The sequence below is a fragment of the Cebidichthys violaceus genome, unplaced genomic scaffold (assembly GCF_023349555.1).
Source record: "Cebidichthys violaceus isolate CVI_PGR_0920_01 unplaced genomic scaffold, fCebVio1.0.p SCAF_4, whole genome shotgun sequence".
NCBI lineage: Eukaryota > Metazoa > Chordata > Actinopteri > Perciformes > Stichaeidae > Cebidichthys > Cebidichthys violaceus.
The window spans coordinates 1,251,896-1,266,782 of record NW_027176594.1 but is presented as its reverse complement, the minus strand read 5'-3'; the positions used below and the strand labels follow the sequence as shown (position 1 = coordinate 1,266,782).

At 42.6% G+C, this 14,887-nt stretch overlaps 3 protein-coding genes across 3 annotated transcripts; 2 read left to right on the top strand and 1 right to left on the bottom strand.

The window, feature by feature from the left end:
• The first annotated feature begins 423 nt into the window (after window positions 1-423).
• On the top strand, window positions 424-3,124 carry LOC137885392 (E3 ubiquitin-protein ligase TRIM21-like). Its single transcript, XM_068727640.1, has 2 exons — window positions 424-535; window positions 1,071-3,124. The coding sequence occupies exon 2, from the start codon at window positions 1,073-1,075 to the stop codon at window positions 2,711-2,713; it is 1,641 nt and encodes a 546-aa protein (XP_068583741.1). The 5' UTR covers window positions 424-535; window positions 1,071-1,072; the 3' UTR covers window positions 2,714-3,124.
• Window positions 3,125-3,874: 750 nt separating this feature from the next.
• Window positions 3,875-8,801, bottom strand: tomm20b (translocase of outer mitochondrial membrane 20b). Its single transcript, XM_068726574.1, has 5 exons — window positions 8,561-8,801; window positions 5,735-5,781; window positions 4,981-5,062; window positions 4,705-4,847; window positions 3,875-4,549 (listed from the first exon to the last, which is right to left on the bottom strand). Exons 1-5 carry the CDS (start codon window positions 8,682-8,684, stop codon window positions 4,505-4,507), a joined length of 441 nt encoding a protein of 146 aa, XP_068582675.1. The 5' UTR covers window positions 8,685-8,801; the 3' UTR covers window positions 3,875-4,504.
• On the top strand, window positions 6,099-7,842 carry LOC137884672 (E3 ubiquitin/ISG15 ligase TRIM25-like). The gene is made up of 2 exons (XM_068726565.1): window positions 6,099-6,337; window positions 6,910-7,842. Exon 2 carries the CDS (start codon window positions 6,912-6,914, stop codon window positions 7,617-7,619), a length of 708 nt encoding a protein of 235 aa, XP_068582666.1. The 5' UTR covers window positions 6,099-6,337; window positions 6,910-6,911; the 3' UTR covers window positions 7,620-7,842.
• Window positions 8,802-14,887: the final 6,086 nt, after the last annotated feature.

The window sequence follows — 14,887 nt, the reverse complement described above, 5'->3', positions numbered from 1 at the left end:
CACGTACAGGATGACCGCTCATGTTGACCAAGAACAAATGAAGTGATTGTGAATGGTGGTGCATTCAATAGTCCAACGATGACCATATATATATATAAATTAATAATATGTTTAGCATTTTTGGGGTTGTTTTCTATCAATGTACCTTATAACAACAGTCCAGTTTGGGCTGCTTGTAGTACAGAGTATTCATCACTAGTTACCTACACAGCTCAGTGCTTCACCTCAAAAAAGATTCATTTACAAGTAATTTAGGTACAGTACCTCCTTCACCTCATGTTAAGCCAGGTAACACCCTTGTACGTTACTCAAACCATGTCTAAACATGAAAAAGACAAAACCTCACCAGTTAAGAGGTGGAGCAACACTGTGAAGAGAAGAGCTTCAACGTCACACTCCAGAAACGAGAGTGAAGATTGTCAGAGTGTCAGACACACTGCAGTAAAGACAAGTCTCTGTTGTTCTCTCAAAGAAACGTCAAAGTGACTTCATCAGGTCTTTCTCAACAACACAGCAGAGTCTCTTCCAAACACTGGTGAGTACAGCTGATCATATTTACACTTTCAACAACCAGGATTAACACTAAACCTGAACTTTACTCAGGCAGGAAGTTCCACTCTCTTCACTTCATACTTGATCAATTGTTCACAATATAACTATGTGTGTTTGTCCACAGTCCCACTATACAGTAACTCACTGTAACAGCTGTGAACAGTCTCAGGACTTTAGGAACTTGTAGCTGAATCTCTGTGGTTTGAACTTTAGTCTCACTCCTACTTTCCTGCTATTGTTACTGTTCACTGATCGCTTCCTTTATTGCCTCTTGTTGTTTCAAATTAAAAGTTTTCTACCAGTAACCAGCGGGAGGCTCTTATTGTGAAGCAGCTGGAGGAAATGTGTTAGCAGTGCTGTTCTTCAACACAAACTAGACTTATTCTGTGCTGCTGTGCAAGAGTAGCAAGCTTGAACTTGTCAGCACAACTTTGATCTCTGTTGCTCTGTGCAGGTCAAAACACAGTAAAACTGTATTTGGAATAAAATGTATTTCTTTTCTTCCACACTATGTGTAGATATGGCTGCTGCAAACTATCTGTCATCTGAAGATCAGTTTCTGTGCTCCATCTGTCTGGATGTCTTCACTGATCCAGTCAGCACATCATGTGGACACAACTTCTGCAAAAACTGCATCACTGAACACTGGAATACTAGTGACAGATGCCAGTGTCCCATGTGTAAAGAGGTTTTCAACACAAGACCGGATTTGAGGGTCAACACCTTCATCTCTGAGATGGTTGTTCAGTTCAGACAGTCAGCTCAACAGAAAACCAGCAGCTCAGAACAACAAGAGTCCAAACCAGGAGAAGTTCCCTGTGACGTCTGCACTGGAACCAAACTGAAGGCCCTGAAGTCCTGCCTGGTGTGTCTGGCCTCCTACTGTGAGACTCACCTGGAGCCTCATCTGACAATGTCAGGTCTGAAAAGACATCAGCTGATCGACCCTGTGGAGAACCTGGAAGACAGGATGTGTACGAAGCACGATAAACCTCTGAAGCTGGTCTGTAAGACCGACCAGACATGTGTCTGCACACTTTGTCCTGTTTTAGACCACAAGAACCATAAGTTTGTTCCTCTGAAAGAAAAATATGAAGGAAAGAAGGTGGAGCTGAAGAAGATAGAGGCTGAAATTCAGCAGATGATCCAGAAGAGACGACTGAAGATTCAGGAGATCAAACACTCAGTCGACCTCAGTGAGGAAGATGCAGACAGAGAGAAAGCAGAAGGTGTTCAGGTCTTCACTGCTCTGAAGGAGTCTGTTGAGAGAAGACTGAACGAGCTCATCAAAACAATAGAAGAGAAGCAGAAAACAACAAAGAAACAGGCTGAAGACTCCATCAAAGAGCTGGAACAGGAAATCTCTGAGCTGATGAAGAGAAGCACTGAGGTAGTTCAGCTCTCACTCTCTGAAGACCACCTCCATCTTCTCCAGAGTGTTCAGTCCTCAAACATCCACCATCCACCACCCACCAAGGACTGGACAAAGGTCAGTGTTCCTCCAGCATCACATGAGGGGACTGTCGTGAGAGCTGTGGTTCAGCTGGAGGAGACGCTCAGTAAAAAGATAAAGAAGCTGCTTGAAGCTGAGCTGAAGAGGGTCCAGAAGTTTGCAGTGGATGTGACTCTTGATCCTGATACAGCAAATCCTGAACTCATCTTGTCTGATGATGGGAAACAAGTGCATACTGGTAAAGTACAGAAATTACTCCCCGACAATCCAGAGAGATTTTCTCTTACTGCCTGTGTTTTAGGAACACAGAATTTCTCTTCAGAAAAATTTTACTACGAGGTTCAAGTTAAAAGAAAGTCTGAATGGGATTTAGGAGTGGCCAGAGAGTCAATCAACAGGAAGGGACAAGTCAAGCTGAGTCCTCAGGATGGTTTCTGGACCATATGTTTGAGAAATGGAAATGAGTACAAAGCTCCTGCTGGTCCTCCAGTTCCTCTCTCTCTGAAGTCTCAGCTTCAGAAGGTGGGGGTGTTTGTGGATTATGAGGAGGGTCTGGTCTCCTTCTATGACGTAGATGCTGCAGCTCTTATCTACTCCTTCACTGGCTGCTCCTTCAAAGAGAAACTCTTCCCATACTTCAGTCCTGGTGCTAATCATGATGGTAAAAACTCTGCACCTCTGATCATCTCTCCTGTCAGAGTAAACTGATCACTTATCCTGCTTCATTCAGGGGAACATATTCAGCCTCAACCCGTGAGTCCTGATCAACGCATCATGACTCAGGTTCTGTTTAATCTACCGACACATTTATTTTCACTTCCAGAAGAAATCATTGTTTCTAAAGACACCAAATATGTCAAGCTGCAGTTTGAGTAAATCAGCAAAAAAACAAAAAAGAAATACTGAAAAATATCTTGATTATTTGTATTTGTTTTTATATCAGATGATCAGCTGCAGAAAAACATTTTGCTGATTATTTTATTGTGTCATAAAGATTAATTTAAGAGTCAGGATTATTTCATGCTTTATTGTCTACAGATGAATACTGGTGAGACGGTTTATGAGTCAAAGAAATCTGTAAATATATGATTGTGAAATAAAAACTGCAAAATAAAGTAGTTGTTGAACACAAGGTGAGTTATCTTTGACTTGAGCTCTAAACACTGACGTTGTATTTCATTACAAATGTATTGTGAGTCCTGTGACTGCTGCTTCACAATAAAAGCTTCTTGTATCAGACTTTGACTGTCAAAGTCGTGATGATTGACACTCAAAACAAAACTCAACAAGTGGAAATTACTCAAAAAAAAAAATCATCAACCAGTCAGAAACTGAAGGTTCTGAATCAGTTAATAGACTTCACAAGACTCATGTTTCAGAAGTTTGCAGAGCATTCAGTGGTTCTTCAGTGCTCAAGTTTGACCGTTTATCTTCTGTGGGACATCGCAAGGCATTGTGGGATTCCAGGCAATGCAAGACAGACGGGCGACGCAGAAACTCGAGGGGTCGAAAGAGGCAAAATGTGAACGTGATGCAAACGACAACAGTTATTTAGCCTGAACATTTTACAAAGACAAAGAGAAAGTGATGCAGCAGCAGGACCAGAAGTGTCGTGTTCACCTGCTGTGGATGAATCTCTCTGGAGGAGAAGATCTTCACTGTAGTTTCTAGGATGTCTCTCTTGTTTGTCCTGTGAGATAACAGGTACAGAAATGAAGACGCGACCTGTCGTAAAACGTTGTAGGACGACTATTTGAAACGTTCGCTAACTAGAAGCTACTTCCTAAATGTCGATGACACGTGCACAGAGACCGGCAACGATTGGAGGAGGCGTGATTTCATTTCAAATAAACTCACAAGACAACTTCAGAGTTTGTTCACTTTTTTTATTTTCCTAAAGAGGGTCGTCCTCTTTGAAATGACAAAAACCAAACTTTTCATCACTTTTTCAAAAGTGTTTCCGAGTCGAGAACGAACAGAAAGACGACTGATAACAAAAAACAAACAAACAATAAATACTTTGTGAAGCATCCCAGCGAAGAGAAGATTCCTGTTTCTGTAACTTTCCACGACTGATATCATAAGAACCATGAAGGAGGTTGGTACAAACATGTCAGACGGTGTAAAGCTGGTACACGGTGCCGTCAGGACGTGTGCTACACCGCCCTGAAGGAAGGAGCGGATTCATGTTAACACCCGGTCCTCTTAGTGAGGACAGACCTAATGGTGATGAAGTGGGGACGGGCTCTTGTATTTCTCTGGCCGTTATGATCCAGATACTCTTAATACCCCAAAACGGGTAATTTAAGTCAAAAAACAAAACACTACTGTCATGGATAAACCAGGAATACAAAACTAATTCCACTTCAGGAAGTGACGGACGTCGGCCAGAGTGATGGAGGCCGAGGCGTTGGCAGGGTCGTCATGGAGGGTCCACGTGAGGAAGAGGAAGGGGAGGAAGAGGAGGGTGAGGGTTTGGGGGTTGTCTCCTCCTGGTCCTCATTCTATATCGTCCTCGCTCAGACTCTGTGCACTCACAATACGCTGCAGGACAGGAGCAGAACACAAACCGGCTTGTTTCCTTTCCTTGTTTCATTGATAACACGTGATGTTAAACTGTTGTTGCTGTTGTGTCTGTGTGGAGAACAGAAGGACTCATGGAGATCCACATGGAGAGTGAAGAGAAGTGTTCGGCCTACCTGGCTGATGCTGGGCAGTTTGGTGAGCAGCATCTGGAAGACGGGCGGAGGCAGAGTCTGCTGCAGCACCTGCAGCAGCTGCTGAGGCTGACCGCACACGGCGATGGCGTTGGTCAGGTGGTCCACACCTTTCTCATAGTCTCCTGTGGAGCGAAGCACAAAGACCAGACGTAAAGTGTGAACACATGCCTGGAATAAGACCGAGAAACAATCAAATCACACGAGTGAAAATCAAACTGTGGCTGTGAAGAAGGTGTTGGTGTGAGGAGGCGTTACCCTGAGCCAGCAGCTCCTCCCCCAGCTGGATCTCCTCCAGGAAGAACTTCTGCACCGCCTCAGCGTCCTTCAGGTCCGGGAGCTGCGGGACAAACAACGGTCAGCCAGCGGAAGAAAAAGTCTCCTCTCTGGTTTTCACCGTTTCTTTTGGGGGTCTCTGTGGTCAGACCTCACAGGAAGTCATCATACGGTGATCAGTGATGACCTCTGATCTGTGAGCCAGTTAAACCTCATCTGCATGCTGGGAGAGACCCTCCTCCAATCACCATTAAACCAATCAGGAGCCAGATAGAAGCAACCAGCTGATCACTGAAGTCCTCTTCAAAATAAAAGTATATAGTGGGTGACTGTTAAAGTAGATTAATCATCAAACTGTCAGAATAAAACAGGAATTGAAGATGTGATGACTTCAGAATAAAAGCCTAACAATGATGCTTACTGCTTCTACTAGAATTATTATTATTATACTAGCAATATTATTTGTATTATTATCATCATTGTTATATAGCACAGTGTTAATAAAGAGGATTTTTTAAAGAAAAAAACAAACAAAACATCACTGATAATAATCATAATAATAATATTTATTGTCTGGTGACTGTTATTTCATAAAGTAAGACTTTATCAAACTTTAGAGTCACTGAGTAATATTTGACTATTTCAAAACTTAGTTCCCTCCCCACACCATACAGCTCACTAATCTGAATTGATTGACAGGTGATAACAGGAAGTGGTGCGACAGGTTTGTGCTCACCTTTGCCATACCTGCCCTCTCTTTGGCTGCCTTCTGCTTTCTCCGCCCTGCGACAGAAACACAAAAACAAAACAGCAAGTACAGTCAGAGTCCAAATGATCACCTTTTGACTAAATGAAAGACCAAGAGACAGTTGAAGCACATAACTCCCCTTAAAACAACACACTTAGTCTTGTGTCATGTTTTTAACTGTTAAAACGGTTTGACTTCAGCTCTACCATGTGCTACCTGCAGGTTCACTGCATTTCATAAAATCATTTTTATCTTTGTGTTCAGATACATCAACAAGATGTCTGATATGAATCATATGCATTGGGTCAACTTGTACATAACTTATGTCAACTGGGACAAATATGATGAGGGTCACATGACTGACTACTCCATGTAAACCAGAGGGAGGAAACAAAACCTCACCAGTTAAGAGGCGGAGCAACACTGTGAAGAGAAGAGCCTCAACGTCACACTCCAGAAACGAAAGTGAAGATTGTCAGAGTGTCAGACACACTGCAGTAAAGACAAGTCTCTGTTGTTCTCTCAAAGAAACGTCAAAGTGACTTCATCAGGTCTTTCTCAACAACACAGCAGAGTCTCTTCCAAACACTGGTGAGTACAGCTGATCATATTTACACTTTCAACAACCAGGATTAACACTAAACCTGAACTTTACTCAGGCAGGAAGTTCCACTCTCTTCACTTCATACTTGATCAATTGTTCACAATATAACTATGTGTGTTTGTCCACAGTCCCACTATACAGTAACTCACTGTAACAGCTGTGAACAGTCTCAGGACTTTAGGAACTTGTAGCTGAATCTCTGTGGTTTGAACTTTAGTCTCACTCCTACTTTCCTGCTATTGTTACTGTTCACTGATCGCTTCCTTTATTGCCTCTTGTTGCTTCACATTAAAGGTTTTCTACCAGTGAACCAGCGGGAGGCTCTTATTGTGAAGCAGCTAGAGGAAATGTGTTAGCAGTGCTGTTCTTCAACACAAACTAGACTTATTCTGTGCTGCTGTGCAAGAGTAGCAAGCTTGAGCTTGTCAGTACGACTTTGATCTTGGTTGCTTACTTAAAAGTTAAAAGATATAAAAAGAATCACACTTGTTTCCTTTTTAAACAAATAATTAAACTGTATTTGGAATAAAATGTGTTTCTTTTCTTCCACTATGTGTAGATATGGCTGCTGCAAACTATCTGTCGTCTGAAGATCAGTTTCTGTGCTCCATCTGTCTGGATGTCTTCACTGATCCAGTCACCACATCATGTGGACACAACTTCTGCAAAAACTGCATCACTGAACACTGGAATACTAGTGACAGATGCCAGTGTCCCATGTGTAAAGAGGTTTTCAACACAAGACCTGATTTGAGGGTCAACACCTTCATCTCTGAGATGGTTGCTCAGTTCAGACAGTCAGCTCAACAGAAAACCAGCAGCTCAGAGCAACAAGAGTCCAAACCAGGAGAAGTTCCCTGTGATGTCTGCACTGGAACCAAACTGAAGGCCCTGAAGTCCTGCCTGGTGTGTCTGGCCTCCTACTGTGAGACTCACCTGGAGCCTCATCTGACAATGTCAGGTCTGAAAAGACATCAGCTGAACGACTCTGTGGAGAACCTGGAAGACAGGATGTGTACGAAGCACGATAAACCTCTGGAGCTGTTCTGTAAGACCGACCAGACATGTGTCTGCATGCTCTGCACTGTTTTAGATCATAAGATGCATGATGTTGTTCCTCTGAAAGAAGAATATGAAGAAAAGAAGGTGGAGCTGAAGAAGACAGAGGCTGAAATTCAGCAGATGATCCAGAAGAGACGAGAAGGCATTGAAAGTGAAGTGTTTGCAGTCACACCAAACTCCATTGAAATATTTGTCAGTTTAACATGACCGTGAATACATCTACAAGGTGCGTATGGGAGAGAAGATGACACGAGGTACTTATAATTCTTACACCCAGGTCGCAGCACACACTCCTTAAATATCAAAGCTTATTAGAGCTGACCTCCTCTGGAGCATGGGGATAAGTAAGCCTGTCAAAAAGTGTCATTGTGCTTTAACTGGTGTTGCTTGGTTGGTCGACGATAAGCCGAATAAACCCAAAGACCTCGTGGACTCGTGGTGCTTATTGTTCAGTTTATATAAAGAAATTTAAACGAATGATAATATATAAATATTGCATTGTATATATATTATCGCAACACAACAACTATTCTGTCTGTCTGTATATATATATATATATATAAGATTTTAGTTATTGTGGATTTTTTTTCTTTTTTACATATTTAATATTCTTTACTGTTTTATTACTTATTTATAACAATTGTTTTTTACGATGTCTCTTGTTTGCACTATCCACTATATATATATAAATATATATATATAATATATTTATATATATATATAAATATATATCCACACACACAACAATTATTCTATATATTATTTTAGTTATTGTGGATTTCTTTTTTCTTTTTTACATATTTAATATTCTTTACTGTTTTATTACTTATGTATAACAATTATTTTAACTATGTCTCTTGTTTGCACTGTCCACTATGTGCATTATGTATATATATATATATATATATATATATATATATATATATATATATATATATATATATATATATATATATATATACATACATACATACTGTATGCATATACTGTATGCTGCTGCAAACTGGTTGTTCCGGGGACGTCAGAGCCTTTGACACGAGCTCATACTGTGTAGGCCTCCACGAACTGAACCAGAACACACTGGACCGGACATGAGCTCGTGGGCCTGATGAAGGTGAGGAAGAAGGAAAGAAGAGGTCAACACTCACGTTCTCGCAGCCTGTTCTTGAAGTTGGGGTCACTTCGTCTTTTCTTGTCGAAATAAATGCAGTAACCGACGAGCAGAGCACCGCACACCCCCGCGGCTAGCGCGCTGGTCCTACCGCCCATCATAACTCCCGGGACCCGGTCGGTTCGAGGAGGATTTCGGGGTTAATTTACCGTTTTTCTTCTTCTCCGGTGGTCGGTTTTTTGCGTCGAGAGGCTGTTCGGAGCGGCTCAGAGCAGGAAGGACCCGGAAGGACCCCTCAGTTTGACCGCTTGTAGCCGTCTGTAGAGCGCCTGACTGGAATTATAAAATTAAAAACGATTCACATTTATTACCGAGCTGTAAATTAGCCACTAATGGAGTACTTGAAGAAAGTGTCAGTGTTTTGCAATTCAACAATATCACGTACGTGATTTATGATTATAAATTGCATACAAAGATTGAGACATTTATCAGATACACACAGGCGGCAAACTCCGGTTCTGAAAAGTGAAGCCAATACAGAGGCGTCTTAAACATGTATTCTCTCTACCGGCCAGCAGGGGGCGACTCCTCTGCTCCAAATGTATAGAAGTCTATGTGAAAATGACTCTTCTTTTCACTTGAATTACCTCAGTAAACATTGTTATCATGAGTTTGTGGTCTTTTTTTTGTTTTTCATTTCCATGTGATTGTTGCATTTTATTGTATTCGGGGGTAGTTATTTAGGATTTTAGTACAACTTGGAGCAACTCTTATCAATACTCTTCTCTACTACATTACTAAATAATTACTTTAAAAAGTATATATTCTGAACGCATCCCTACCTTTAGATAACGGAAATGTCTCTCGCCAGAGCCAGTGTCCATTCTGGGCTCCTGTAGAAACATGGCGGTGCAAGATGGCGTAGATATAAATGATTTTTTCTGAAAGCTAAATAAAACACTATGATTCTTAGTTTCAGGTGATTATACACTAATTAATACATAGTTCTGAATTTTATATTAAATTTCTGCCAGTTAATCCCCCTAAATATCACACACTGTTCCTTTAAACTACAAGCAAGTGAGAAAATGTTTACAATTTGGGTGAAATAAATAAGATAAATTCATTAGTAGATGTATAAACTCTTGTATACATTTTGTCAGTACTTCTTAGATGTGTTTGAGTCCAGTTGCTGCTGTTTCCCCCTCAGCGATCGGCACACATTCAAGTCAAAGTGTTGAATATGTTCCTGTCTGACTGACGCTGAGTCACACAGACACAAACAGACTGAAACGAACATCATGCCCTGTGGCATTATGGGTACAGCAGGCGGCACAGCACACCAGCAGTGACGCCTGTCTGTCTGCAGGGGTAGCTGTTGATCCATCACAGCCTCCATAAAACACACACACACACACACACACACACACACACATACTGAGAATACACTCAGTCCGTCACAGTCCAACACACACACACACACACACACACACACACACACACTCCAGGGGTGTGTGTGTGTGTGTGTGTGTGTGTGTGTGTGTGTGTGTGCAGAGTCTGCATCCCGGGATATCTTGATACCTGATGGTGTTTAGGATTTAAACAGACAGTCAGCAGCTCGTACGGCAGCATGAATGAGCAACACACAACACTGGAATGTGTGGGTGTGCAGCAGCGCAGACACACACACACTGCCACACACACACACACACACACACACACACACACACACTCCTAAATGGTTTGTCCTGTGGCATCATGGGAGAGCAGGGCTGTTTACAGTCAGTGTGAACAAAGTGACCCGGGTTAGCTGACCCTGCTGAGGCTCGGGTTCAACATGACTGTGTCTCCACTTCACTGAGAGAGAAAGAACACAGGTTACTATTAGTAACTGCGGGGTCGCCTAATTTGACTCCATTTGTTCATACGTTTTGTGTTTTGAGGGCCTCGGTATGCTTCAAATGAAGTGCATGTTGGATGCTGATTGGTGCGGAGGTGTGAAAGTAGGCGGGGTTTGAACTTGATGCACATCGGAGCTGAAAGAAGCAGGACCGCACGACTTGTACTCGCGTTGGGCGGCCGGAATAAGACAACTTCAGTTTTGCTTTTTCAGTTTTGTGACGTCCAACACTCAGTTTGTCTTACGGTTAAAATGGTTGATGCAGAGTTTAAGCCTCGTCTACCTCCACGCCTCCAACACACCTGACCAATCACAATGCGTGTGATTGTTTAAGAAAGTCACACAACTTCAATTCGGCGGAATCAGGGACGAGTCGATCAACAACGAGCTCTACATTTGAAGCATAAATGAGGCCTTTCATTTTGGCCGCAATTGGGCATCTACATGTCTGAATGCTGTCAGCCAGAACAAACATTTTAGGCTGTTTGCATGTGTGTGTGTGTGTGTGTTGAAGGTGTCTTTCAGTCTGTTCTGGTGTGTGTGTGTGTGTGTGTGTGTGTGTGTGAAGTGTGTTTGCTTTGGCAGCGCCCTGCTCCCCACAGATGGCAGCTCTCTGTGTGAAGCCTCCACCGAGGACCGTTAGCAAGAATGAAGCTGCCGAGACAAAGAGCGCCAGAGCTGTATGATCCCACGAAACGGGAGCGAATCAATGGGAAGACTAATACCAGCAACGCCGTACGTCAACTCCGTAAAAAGCGCCGCGTGTCGTTCCTCAGGCCTGCAGGCTCCCGCTCACACTGAAACGTGAATTTGTGTTCACCTTCAGAGTGGCTGAAGGAGAGCGCTTCCTCTCAGGCAGCGTCATTAATGGGTTTTAAAACCTTATTTCGCCGCTGAAGGCTGAATTAATGACCGGCGGGAAGGACGCTCGCCAAAAACCCTTTTAAATAAAAAAAAAACCTTGACTGTGAGACGAGGAAACCCGGAAGTGCACAATGCTCATTTCTCACTATTATTGTTATATGCAAGAAATACAGTGACAAAGAAATTCTTCCCCTCCGAAAAACGCTATAAGATATATCAAAGACAAACTAAAAATGAGAATCCAAGACAGAAAACATATGTTTTGTATCTTTGTGCCAATCAACAACCTCCGTTGAATAAAACCGAAAAGGCCCCTTTGCACTGTGGGAAACGTAGGCTTCTCGGTCATGTGACCGTCCGGTCACGAGGACGATGAGGTCTGGGTGAGCGAGAGGTGGAATTTCCTCCTTGAGGGGCGAGTGAGCAGCCGAGCGGAACAAGAAAACATGAAATATGGGTGGGCTGACTGCAGAGTGTGGGACCCTCGCTTCACCGTCTCACACACACACACACACACACACACACACACACACACACACGCAGACAAACACACACTCCTGAGCTGTGGGAGACTCTGGGGGATTAGCGAAGGGGTTGGCTGAGCTTCACTGGAGTTTCCCACACACACAAACATATTCTCCTCGGCTTTAGTTTCCAGGAGAGAGGGGAGTTGGGTGTTGAGGGTCTCAGGCAGTCTCGGGGTGCGAGGCAGAGAAGGAGCCGGGGGTCTGAGTTTTTTTTTTTATTATTATCTTTTTTATATTATCAGGAAGTGATGGAGCTCCTCCAAACAAGCTGTTGTTTGGATTTCCAGCCATGTTTGTGTGATCCTGCGTGAGCGTGTAAACAGAACCATGTGGCGCTGCGGGGCTGAACGTGTTATCTCATGTTGTTCTGTTCGGGTTAAAAACCAGATGAGGACTTTTTCTTTCTCCTTCGACTCAGGAACGACTTGAAGGAGATCATCGTCATGACTCACACAGTGTTTCATGGATTTAAGCATTTTCATATATTATAAAAATGTGTGTTTAACAAGATTAGAGCTGTAACGTATGGTTTGAAGCCTCACGATCCGGCGCACGCAGAATGCAGAGGTACCAAAGTTCCCAAGCTCAAGTTGCGTCTGGAGGAAATTGGTTTTGGATTGTTGCACGCATTGTTTTTTTATAACTTGCTCGGAAAGCTCCTTCGTCCCCCTTTTCGTTTAGTTGTTCTACTAAGCTCGGCCCAAACCCGCCCGAACCCGAAAGTCCGGGTTGTGGTGGGCCGACCCGATCTTCACTAGGCAAGCGCTAATGAAACACCGGAACTTGCTGGTTTTCTGGGCAGCTGCAACAGCAAGGGAGAGAAAGTTGTGCTCATGTGTGCACGAACATGTGTACAGCAAAACCCCCCCAAACTGCAGAAGTTGAACAGCACTAATACTTTATGTAAAAATACAAATTACATTTTCCTCTTCTATAAATCTGTCGCCCTCATATATGAAATGGCATACATGAGAAACTAGTATGAATCACTTCAAGCAGGCAGAGAGTCTCCTCTGATCTATTTTTAGTGAGTTCATGTTTCTAATGATGGAGTTCAACCTTCATCCACATCACCAGCTCTGAGATGTGACGGCAAATTATTCCTGCCAGCCATAGTGTGTGTGTGTGTGTGTGTGTGTGTGTGTGTGTGTATGTGTGTGTGTGTGTGTGTGTGTGTGTGTTTAAACCTACACACTGCTGCAGAGCAATGCCGTTTGACCTCGTAACCTCCCACCCAGATTTACCCCGAGGAAGGGATTTGTGTGCGTGTGTGTGTGCACTCGCGTACTTGTCCAACAGGGGACCTCAGCCTTACTACAGATTTAGTGGACCGGTGAGCCATCGGGGGACATACTGGAGGTTCACTACTTAGCTTTTCAATCACGTTAAAATCATGTCTGGTAAATGTCCTTAAACTTTAGCCAAGAGGGGAAGTGGATTCAGGATTTTTAAAGACTCACAGAGAAGATATTTTTTTCCCCCTAGTGTAAATGTGTTGCAAGCTTTCAGACTTTTCAAACAGACACAAGACTTTCAACAAGTGTTCGTGTCCCAAAGTGTGGCTGTAAGGTGAATTCATAAATCTAGCTATGGTGGTTTTGTTGCCTGAACATTCATTTGAAAGTAAAACGGAAAAAACTGAAAAAAAACATAAAATATGTGTCCATGTACAGAAATCAGTGCATTCAATTTCGTGACTATTTCATGAACAGGTGAGACAGGTTGGTTATTGTTGGTTATTGTATGATGTACAAGTTAAACAGTAATTTATTCAAAATGATAGTGATTTAAGATTATTTTCAGAATATTTTTGTTACAGGGATATGTTTAAATGTTAAAAATCAATAAAGTTAAATTTGTCTCTTTTTGAAAAATTACCAGAAAGTCTTTGAATCTTTTCAGTCTGCGTTCACGGAAGACTTTTCCCCTGCAGGCTATCGAGGGCCTCTCTTTGAAAGGTATCGAAAGAAAATGATGAACCTATTTTTCAGTTGTATGATGAAAAATTAAGAAAATGAAAAAATAAATTGTATTTAACTTTTGTTTTTTTCAAACTTATGTTGAAAGTATCTGTATGTGTGTGTGTGTGTGTGTGTGTGTGTGTGTAAGTGTGTGTGATGTTCCTGCGGGTTTAGCTTTGACCTTTTACCGGCAACTTTAAAAAAAAAAAAAAAGAATCAGGTGAATTCTGTCCAGTTCTCACACCGTCACTGTCGGACTCAGTTTCTCCTTTTTTGCCCACAATCTTCTGGGATAAAACAGACCTTTCGCTCCCACACGGCTGAGCTGACCTTTCTGGCTAATGAGAACCTGCAAGCTTGGCGTGCTAACATCTCTGTGACCTCTGACCTCTGTGCAGCACATGGCAGTGATTAAACAGGGCAGGGAGGAACAGAGTTGGGAGGGAAGTCGATGCTTTTGTGTGTTTGTCTATTTTTCGATCTGATAAAACCAGTAGTCCTCTCACCTGTATCATCAAATTCTCAAATTTCAGTGGTGTTGGGAGGCTGCAGCTGATGATCCGTATCTGACTCCTGATGCCCCTGAACATGTTTGATGAAGCGGTATGTTTAAGAATTTATGCATGAAGACATTTTAGACTAAAAACATGATCCTAGATGCACCAAAGGAGAAAAACGGCACCTTCCAAAAATATCCTTTTTTAGCCATGTGACTCGGCTCTGAGGATGGAAATGTTGGTCTATTAGATATTTGATAATTCGACAGATTGCAGTTAAAAAATTGTGCAGACATGCATGACCCCCAGAGGAGCCTAAAAAATGCGCCAGCAGCAAATTAAGTTTCCTCTTGTCTGACACCTCAGTTCATTCATCCATCTATCCATTTCCTTTTGATTATCCGGGTCACGTGGCCTAGATGAGATATCTGGGTCTCCTACCAGTTGGTCGTCCTCGGAAAACCTCCAGAGTAAGGAGTCTAAAGGAAGCATCTTGATCAGATGCCCGAACCACCTCAGCTGCTCTATTTGATGCAAAGGAAGCAAATTTTACAACGGTGGAATTACAATTTTTGGGTCCAACAGGTGATGCAATGGGGCTCAATAAGACTTTTC

What these genes read in the sequence shown, in the direction of transcription:
- LOC137884672 (XM_068726565.1), top strand. Translation starts at nt 6,912, where the DNA reads ATGGCTGCTGCAAACTATCTGTCGTCTGAAGATCAGTTTCTGTGCTCC.
- LOC137885392 (XM_068727640.1), top strand. Translation starts at nt 1,073, where the DNA reads ATGGCTGCTGCAAACTATCTGTCATCTGAAGATCAGTTTCTGTGCTCC.
- tomm20b (XM_068726574.1), bottom strand. Translation starts at nt 8,684, where the DNA reads ATGATGGGCGGTAGGACCAGCGCGCTAGCCGCGGGGGTGTGCGGTGCT. An exon ending in AGAGGGCAGGTATGGCAAAG is followed by an intron (nt 5,063 to 5,734) that starts GTGAGCACAAAC and finishes TTTGTCCCGCAG; the next exon opens with CTCCCGGACCTGAAGGACGC. An exon ending in GGAGGAGCTGCTGGCTCAGG is followed by an intron (nt 4,848 to 4,980) that starts GTAACGCCTCCT and finishes TTCGCTCCACAG; the next exon opens with GAGACTATGAGAAAGGTGTG.